This window comes from Lontra canadensis, unplaced genomic scaffold (assembly GCF_010015895.1).
Source record: "Lontra canadensis isolate GAN:19392208 unplaced genomic scaffold, GSC_riverotter_1.0 scaffold1, whole genome shotgun sequence".
In the NCBI taxonomy this organism is placed as follows: Eukaryota; Metazoa; Chordata; class Mammalia; order Carnivora; family Mustelidae; genus Lontra; species Lontra canadensis.
Window position 1 is genome coordinate 66,429,910 of NW_022630995.1, and position 9,076 is coordinate 66,438,985.

A 9,076-nucleotide genomic window follows, 5' to 3' on the forward strand; every position below is an offset into this window, starting at 1 on the left:
GGCGGCGGCGGTGGCGGCGGCGGCGGCGGCGGCGGCGGCGGCGGCGGCTCAGGGGCGCGGGGCGGAGGCGGCGGGCGGCCGGGGCGCGCGCAGGGAGCTGCGCCGCATTTTGGAGAAGTATTTATAATGCAGCGGCGCCGGTGCAGTCGCGGCGCCCGGGGTCCCGCAGGGTCCTAGCGTCCACTGCATTGGCTGCCGAGGGTCACCATGTGATCTCGCGGGTGGGAGCAGACGCCGCCTCCGCGCCCGCCCGATGGCACACTTGGGCGCTGCGCGGCGGCCGGGTGCGGGCGGCCGGCGGGAGAGCGCCTGGGTGGGGGTGGCGCGGGCAGCCCGGGGCACGACGGAGCGGCCGAGCCCCGCGAGGTGGCCAGGGACGAGCGCGAGCGCGAACCGGGTCCCCGGCCCGGAGGGGGCGCTCCGTGGGGGCTCCCGGCAGGGCGCCTCCCGCCGGGCCCTTGCACCCCCGCACCTCCACCCTTCAGCGCGGGCCTGGGATCATCGGGTCCTGGGGCCGCGCCGCTGCAGTCCGCGGCGCCGCGTCCTCCTTCTCTCCGGCCGGCCGCCGGGCGCAGTCACCGAACCAGCTCCAGCTCCAGCTCCCTCCCCTTTGTCTGAACGCGACGCCGGCCCCGGGCCCCGGGGAGGGGCGTCGCGGCTTCCCCGGCCTGACGGCCCTAGGAACCTGCGCCCGGGGCCACACGGGCTGGACGCGCGGGTACGCAGTCGCAGCGGAATGTGATGCCTAGTTCGCCCGCAGCCCCCCGCGTCCGGGCGCAGCACAGCAACCTTCTGCTCCGACACCGAATTCCGGCATCGGACACGGGGGGCGCTGGGCCGGTAGGACCCCTCCTGGCTCGCCCCCCCCGCCGCCCTCCTCGGCCCGCGCATGCGCTCCACGATCTCGGTGCAGGTGCGGGGGGCGGGGGCGGGGGGATGCTCTTGCTGAGTCTTGCGGGTCCCTGCGAGCCTACCTGCCTACTGACGCTGCGGGCCGGGGACGGGGTGTGAGCGTGAGGGTGAGGGTAGGGGACAGGTAATCCCAGATCCCTCCCCTAACACTTTATGAACCCAGCCCCCTGCCGCTATGCACCCCTTCCCCGCATCGCCCCACATCGCCCCGCATCTCCCCGCATTCCCCGCGGTGACCTCTCAGGGCAGCCTGGAGCTGAGTTCATCGGCTTGGCTGGAGTTGAGACCTAGGGGACCAGGCCTAACGACCCTCTGCCTGCCTGGAGCCCAGAGAGGCAGCTACCATCACTTAGAGGCTAGGATGAGGATGATCCCTCGCCACCGTCACACCAAGGGACCCGGGCAGAGTAGGGAGGACGCCGGACCCAGGAGCTGGACTAGTCCACAGCCAGGATCGCCAGTGCAAGGACCATGGTGGGAGGGGGCCGCCAAATTGGGAAGTCACCCCACGCTGTATTTCCCAGATGCCAGGATTTGTCTGGGGCCTGGCTGTCATCTTCCAGGAGAGGAAAGTGAAATCACGGAGAATCTCAAAGGAGCATACAGATCCATTCAGAAATCACTCCGCGTGCTGCCTGAACGCTGAAGGGAGCCTGACCAGCCATGGCGGAACGGCTACCGGGGTCCTGAGGTTGACCAGGTGGAGAGCAGACGAGTCCCAGCAAAGCCAACAGCAGGCAGGGGGTCCAGGCAGGAAAAACAAGTTATGGGGAGGGGTGGCTCCAGTGCCTGGAGGAGTCAAGGGGCTTCAGACAAAGGGGAGATAGGGCTTTGGATGTGGGCCTTGAGCACCAGATCAGGGATTCTGAAACACTGTGCTTTTCTGTGATGGGGGCCAGAAGGAGGGAGGACCAGGTGGAGGATCTAGGAGCTCCTGGGCAGTGTCCTGATCCCTGACCTCTGACCCAGGCATGGTGTGAAGAGGCTGCTCCCTGCAGAGTGGCCCTGCCCCTAGAGGGCCACAGCCTCTGCTGGAGACCATCCGACCCACCCACCCCCAGACCCTGAGCTCGAGGCTAAGCCCCCTCTGGCCCCCAACAGTCAAGCACATAGGTGGAGGGCAAGACCTGCATTTCCACTCAGCCTGACTTTGGTGGGTCTTCCATCTGCAGAGGTCCCTTCCTCCGGGTGGCCTGACCTCATCTTCAGCCCTAAGTCCTTGAACCCCCTGCTCCCCAAGATAGCTTGGCTAGCCTAGCACTGCAGCATCCTGGTCTAGAGGGCCCTGGAGAGTACCCGGAGGAAATGGGGAGAAGTCAGCCAGACTCAGCTTGGAAGGGACAGAGCTGGACCCCAGGGACAGCCACCTGGAAGATGTTGGTGACCTCACAGCCTCCGCTTTAGAGCTCTGAGTGGAGGTGACCTTAAAGGGAAGAGAAGTCTGCCCAGGCAGCAGGCTCCCAGGCCCACCACTGAGCCTGTTCCCTCCCTGGTGACATGAAAGCCATGTCCCCTCCCCTGCACTGCACTCTCTGCCAGCATCAGGAACCCATTTCACAGACAAGGAAACTGAAGCTGGGCTGGTCTGTTCTCTGGGTCCGGTCTCGCATGCATTCCTCTGGCTTCTGCTGCTCAGGGTCCACACCCTAGTCACCTGGGCAGCCCCAACCACCTGCAGTTCTACCCCACACCCCCGCAGTCTGGGCTGGGTACCAGGCTTGGAGCTAGGCCTGGGCCCATGGCAGCGGGGCGGGTGTACCAGACCAGACCCCTCCCAGACGCCAAAGGTCAAGTAGGCTGGGAGCCCTGGGCCTCCCCTGCTCGGTGCTAGCGGTGGATGCCAAAGACAGGATGGCGCGTTAGTGGAAAAGCCCTCATCCCAGGTGAAGAAGGGACCCACGGGATATCCCAGGGCAGACCTATAAGGTCTCCTCCGAGGACCCTGCGAGGGCCAGCCTGTCCCCTCCGGGGAAGAACTGGGGACTGAGACCCAAACTTCATCAGTGGTCCAAAGTACAGGGGGCCTGGGAAGCAACAGAGGTGGGTGGGAGCACTGGAGGAAGACCAAGGGGTCTCCAGAGAAGTGAACCAAAATACCAGGGGGTGGGAAGAAAAAAGAAAAACAGACCAGATGGGAGGCCCAGTGTGCAACTGACAGCAGCTGTCCAAAGAGAAAAGAGAAGGGAACAACCATAATATAATAAAGATTATTGTTTTAGGCTAAGGACCCGAGACTCCTGATTAAAGCCTGTCTACCTTCAGTCCTGAGAGTGTCCTGGGGGTGGGAGGGAAAGGCTCCTGACAGGCACCAGCCACCAGCAGCTGGTGGACCCAAACTGCTCAATCTTCTCACCCAGAGCCCATGACCAAGCCCTCATTCCTCCCTTCCACACAGGCTCAGTGAGTGCCCACCCTCTATCTGGGCCCTGAAAAGAACAAAGGTCTGTCCTCCTGAGGCTTTCCAATCCAGCAGGGAAGGGGCCAGAAATAAATAAAGGAGATCAAAGCTCTAGTATCCCTTGGGGACAAATAAACAAACAAAGCAAGGTAGGATAAGGAACTAAAGAGTGAGGTGGGTCATGGAGGAGGCCAAGTGAGTAAATCCTTGGAGAGATGACAGCCTGTGCAAAGGCCCGGAAGTAGGAGGGGATATGAATTTAACATGCCAGCAAAAGATATTTTCAGACAGGCCAGCTCAGAAAGTTTACACACCACTGGGTTTTCTAGAAAGATACCGAGGACAAGCAACATGAAAGAATGACAAGAGGTCTAGGAAGAAGTGACTCTAAGCCAGAAGAGTGAAAGGGGCAGTGGGGAGTATGGAGTACCCAACTTGCGGGGAGCAGCAGGGCCAGGGCCTGGCAGGAGGCATTGAGGTGACTTGAAGGTAAGGATGTGATAAAGGCAGACAGTGTGGGAACATTAAGGCAAACATCAAGTCCAGAAAAAACTAAAGCTCTCCTAAAGATAATGCATTCCCAATTCACTGCTTAGCTCCCCTCCCACAATTAACATTGTTCTTAAGGTCAACAATGACCAGTGCTGCCAAACTTAGTGGTCCAGGCTTGGCCCTTCTTGACCTCAGCAGCGTGTGGCATGATGACCCCTCCTTCCTAACCAAAGCCCTCACCTGCCTCAGCTCTCTTCATGCCTGGCAGCTGCCCCCTCTCCTCTAGGGACCCCTCCTCTCTGCCCTCTTAGTGCTCACCTCCACTCTGTCCCATACCCAGGACGCAAGGGTCTCAGCCAGCACTTGTGTTCCTAAATTTCTCTCTCTGGCCCCTTTTCCACACATATCTGTCCAGTTGCTTTCCAGACCTCTCTGCTCAAGGGCCTAGGGCTGGCCTCAACACTAGCACGGCCAGGTACGCCAGGCTCCGGGCTCCTCCACCAGCCACTGCAGGCTCTGTCTGGGGAGCTTGTGCTCCTACTTCCCCACAAAGAGTATTCCTATGAGAGGCTTTCTGAAACAAGCCCTTGGCCGTCCCTGTTCTTCAGAGTAATAGAAACCCCATTTTGTGCCAGGCCTCATGGCTGCCCTTAAAATACAGGGTGCCCAGATAAGTTTAAATTTTGAATAAGTGAATAATTTTTAGTACAAATATCCTAAATACTGGTGGGACATACTTATACTAATGAGTACTTACACCAGAAGTACTTGTACTTTTTATTTATTTTTATTTTTTTAAAAGATTTTATTTATTTATTTGACAGAGATCTCAAGTAGGCAGAGAAGTAGGCAGAGAGAGAGGGGGAAGCCGACTTCCCGCTGAGCACAGAGTCCGATGTGGGGCTCGATTCCAGGACCCAGAGATCATGACGTAAGCCAAAGGCAGAGGCTTAACCCACTGAGCCACCCAGGCGCCCCAATACTTGTACTTTTGATAGGGGTAAGTATTCATTGGTCCTAGATCTGCATTTGCTAAATTGAACAACCCAGGCAGAGAACGCGGTCCAGCCCCACCTCCCCGGCAGCCAGGAACGGCCACGTGACGGAAGCCAACCAATGGAACATCAGCACTGTCGGGGCGGGGCCCGGGAGGGAAGGCACCTGCCCCCGTTCGCCCTCCGCTCCTTTCTGGGGCCCCAGGACCGAATTCTGACCCCTGCCATCGCGTACCCCGCTCACTTCCAGCACTGAGGGCTGGTGTGAGCTTCACATGGCGTCGGCACTCCCTCGTCTCTCTCTGGCCTGCTTTAGAGTTCACAGGCATCCGCACCGCCAACCTCTAGCTCAACCTCCCACCACGACCAAGGTAGGACTCTGGTTTGTTCCCCGTAGTCCAGACACGCGGAGCGGAAGCTGCATGCCTGGCGCCTCTAGGCAGAAAAGCCCAGAAGACAGGACGGGTCCCAGGGTGGGAGCAAGGGCAGGGCAGGTGCTGTGGGGCTGAGGCCTGGAGGAAGTCTCTGGGTAAATGTGCGTGAGCCGGGGGTGGGCGATCCTCCTCTGCTGCAAGAGCAGCAGGAGCGCCCTGCTGCAGGGAACACTCCAGAAAGGCCAAGTGTCCCACAGCTGTCATGTCCAGCCATGGCCCCGCCATGCTCCTGGAGGCTGCAAAGCATTGCTTGGATACTACAAAACATTGATGGAAGGAATGGAGGGTCGGAGGGAGGGTTACCTGACTCCCCTGGAGGCCTCCTGCCCGGTGCTACACACACACCTGTGGATGAGTACGGGCCTGTTACTCACAGATGCAACACTTGTATTTGGGCCCAGATTCTTATTCCCTGGTGCCCAGGGGCTGGGCTGAGGCTGGAGGAGGTCCCCAGCAGGCTGGGTGGAGGCTGTGGGGACCCGGCCAGCCCTCCCTTCCTGGAGAAGCCTTCCCTGGCTGCCGGCTCCTCCTGACTCTCCAGGCAGCCACTGCGGGCCAGGAGACATGGGGGTCCAGGTCAGAGCCTGAAGGGAGCTCCCCCTACAGCCATCCCCAACGCAGTGCAGAGGAGCCTGAGTCAGGGGAGAGCTCAGCACTGACACAGCTGTTCCAGGGGCAAAGCCAGCTTCTCTGCTCTCCTGGCATCAAAGGAGAGGCAGGCAAGCGAGCAGGTGTCTGAAGGCAGACCTCCAGGGGCCACACAGTGCCAGCGGCTATAGGTCCTCATGCAGGGCTAGACATGCGTATCTGCTTAGCATCCGCACTGGTGTGGCTCCCACAGAACTGCTGGGGAAACCAAGTCCCACACCAGGAACCCCCAGGGGCGACGCAGATAGGCTCTGGTGGCCAGAACAGGGAGACAGGACACAGCATGTGGGGCCCGTGTTTATTGATGGGGGAATAGTGGCGGGTGAGGGGCCTCAGCGGCCAGCAGGCCAGCAGGCACAGAGGGCCCGGCGCTCGGCCTGCAGCAGGAGGGCCTCGGTCTGCAAAGCAATAGGGGCAGTGAGGGCAAGGCACTCCATCTGCCAGCTCCTGAGGGCACGTCATCTCCAGGTGGTACTGGCCGTACCCTCTCCACCTGTTCCTGAAACCTCAGAACCCCCCAAACACCCTGATGGTCAGACCCTCTGCTACCCTGGGGGCCTCTTCTCCTCCCCACGCTCTTCCTCTAGACTCTCTGTGGTTTCTGCTGGCTCAGCTGTCCTGTCCTGGACCCAGTACATGCTCATCCCCAGCCTGGACTACTTCCCAGTGGTTCTCCTTCAACCCATGTGCTGCCTCTCAGGGTCCCCAAACACCATCCCCAAGATGGGCTGGGGCTGCTCCTCTCAGGGCCCCAGACTCAGACTCAATGAGATCCAGATGCTAGAAGCACTCCAGACCTCGATCTGGGCCCTAGGGAGCTGGCCAGGAAAGGGGACCTGGGTAGGGTCTTCCCTCCTTTCCACATCTGGAGATTCTCCTGCATTCCGGAGAGGAGTACCTATCTCTGTCCTAAGTGAAAATTCCCTTGGCTAAGGCACAGTGAGGACGCAGGTGAGGATGGGAGGGCTCCGCGTTCCTCCCAGACTTGGGGGGTGAGCCTCTGAGCACACCCATTCCTCCCCCAGGTGAGGCTGGGGGATGCGGAGTCTCCCAGACCACCGTACCCAAGCTGTCCTTTCTTGCCCAACCCTTCCCACCTTGCACCCCTTTCTCACCCAAGGAAAGTGACCCCTCTATCCGCTGGCCGCTGGGCCTCATTGCCCCCTGTGGGGGGATGCTGAATGAGACTGGCGGTTCCTTCTCAGGTCCTGGCCTTGGGGCAGGGGACACCCTCCCTCCAGGGGGCTGGAAATGCTCATGGGTGAGGCCTGCGCCCAGAATGCCCTTCCGAACACTGGAGCCAGATGAGGACAGGAAGAACATCGGCCAGTGCCACAGGTTGGGTCCTGGCCCCCCACCCCCAGGCATCTGCCTCCCGGCTAGAGGGGCTCACCCTCGAGTCCAGGCTGTAGGCCGTCTTCCGAAGGTCCTGCAGGGCGCGCTGCATAAACTCGAACGCGTGACAGTCCACGCACGGACGGCCTGCGGGGGTGCGCATCAGCGCGGAGGGAACGTCACTAGCTAGCTAGCCCAGCGCCCCCTCCCCCCAGCACCTCCCACCGAAGGGGCGGCCCGGGAGCCCGACTGAGGAAGGGGCGCAGGGTCGGTGCTGGGAACAATAGGGAGGCACGGTGCTCTCGCACGCCCCGGTGGCGTCGGGGCCTCGTGGGGAACCTTCCGTGACGCACGTACTCTGCGCGGGGACCGCGCTCCCGGTGGCGGGCTCGGCGCGGGCCTGGAAACCCAACAGCGCCACGCTCAGCAGCAGCAGCAGCCACGGCGGCAGCGACCTCGGGAGCCTGCACAGCGGCGGGGGGGCCATGGCCGAGCGCAGGGAGCCGGGGCCGCCCTGCAGCGAGCCGCGGGGATCAGTGGTGCCCTCAGCGGGCTTCACCGACCCCCCTAACCCGTCCGCAACCCCCGGGCCCGCGAACCCCTCGCCAATGTTCACGGACCCCTCCCCACGCGGCCCGCACCCCTGCTCCAGGCCCTCGAACCCCTAGCACCCCGCCAACACAGCCCTCGCCGCGGTTCACGGACCCGCTCCCACCCCGCCCGGACCCCCCGGGCCCGTGAACCTCTCGTACCCCTCCCTCACCCCGGTTCAGGGACCCCCCACCCGCCCGCACCCCCCAGGCCTTCGAATCCTTCGCCGTGGTTCACGGATCCCGCAACCCGCCCTTACCTCCCGGGCCCGCGAACCCCGCCCACCCCGCTCACCCCGGACTCCCGAAACCCTCCCACCCCTCCCTCATCCCCCGGGCACGCGAACCCCTCGCACCCCGCCCACCCCGGGCCCCCAAACCCCCCTACGCCGCCCTCATCTCCCGAGCCCGCGAACCCGTCCCACCACGCCCTCACCCTGGTTCACCAGCCCCCCCTACCCCGCCCCATTCCGGGCCCGCGAACCCTCCCATCCTGCCCTCACGGGGGTTCACACACACCCCCACTCCACCCTCACCCCAGTTCAGGGAACCCCGTAACCCGCCCCCCAGGCCCGCGAACGCCCCACCCCGCCCTCACCGCGGTTCAGGGACCCCGCGACAGCAGCGCCGGCTACTCGGAAGACGTGCTGCGTCGACCGCGCACCGCGCATGCGCTCCGACCGGACCCCGCCCGGGTCCCCCATCCGCCGTCGTTGTCATGGGAACCCCAGACTGCTGAAACCACCAGTTTAAAGGGGCCGAGGAAGCTCGGAGACTCCGAGGGCTCAGCCCTGGCGGGGGCTGCACCTCCAACCCCCACCAGGCTCACCGACGTTGGAGTCCGGAGGGCTGCCGGGAGGAGGCGGCGGCTGGGCAGAACCTCCAGAGCCACTGCGGGCGGGAGCAAAGCTGAGGAAGCGGGAAATCGGCTGCTGGCGTCCAGCGGTGCCCAGTCTCGGGGTGACCCTGGGGCCGATCATGAGGGAGGGGCTCTATGCTCGCCAGGGGCCGGGGAGGCTCCCCGCCGGCCGCTAGGGCCCGGTGGGGTCGGGTCGCATTGCTCGGAGGAGATCAGGGCCAGGAGCGAGCCAGACTGTGGGGCGGTGGAAAATCCACCCTCTCTTGGTCCTCACTCCCGCGCGGCCTCGCCCCTGACCCTCAGAATCGGGGAAAAGCCGTCCGTCCGGCCGGGTCCTTCCTCTACATCTCTCGGAGCGTGGACAACTATTTGTCATTCCCCTTTGGCCCCACCTCTCCCAGCCTTGAGGTCCA

General features: G+C 62.8%; 2 protein-coding genes across 2 annotated transcripts in view; both read right to left on the reverse strand.

The window, feature by feature from the left end:
- NAT8L (N-acetyltransferase 8 like) overlaps positions 1-891 on the reverse strand; it is a 6,951-nt gene extending 6,060 nt beyond the window's left edge. Inside the window, exon 1 of the mRNA XM_032853251.1 lies at positions 585-891. Coding sequence (XP_032709142.1) covers positions 585-891 — 307 coding nt within the window. The remainder of the gene's footprint in view (positions 1-584) is intronic.
- Positions 892-6,160: 5,269 nt separating this feature from the next.
- Positions 6,161-8,610, reverse strand: CUNH4orf48 (chromosome unknown C4orf48 homolog). Its single transcript, XM_032856320.1, is given in 6 exon segments — positions 6,161-6,277; positions 7,273-7,361; positions 7,572-7,704; positions 7,707-7,728; positions 8,403-8,424; positions 8,427-8,610. Coding segments are annotated over 6 exon segments (414 nt in total). The 5' UTR covers positions 8,509-8,610; the 3' UTR covers positions 6,161-6,211.
- Positions 8,611-9,076: the final 466 nt, after the last annotated feature.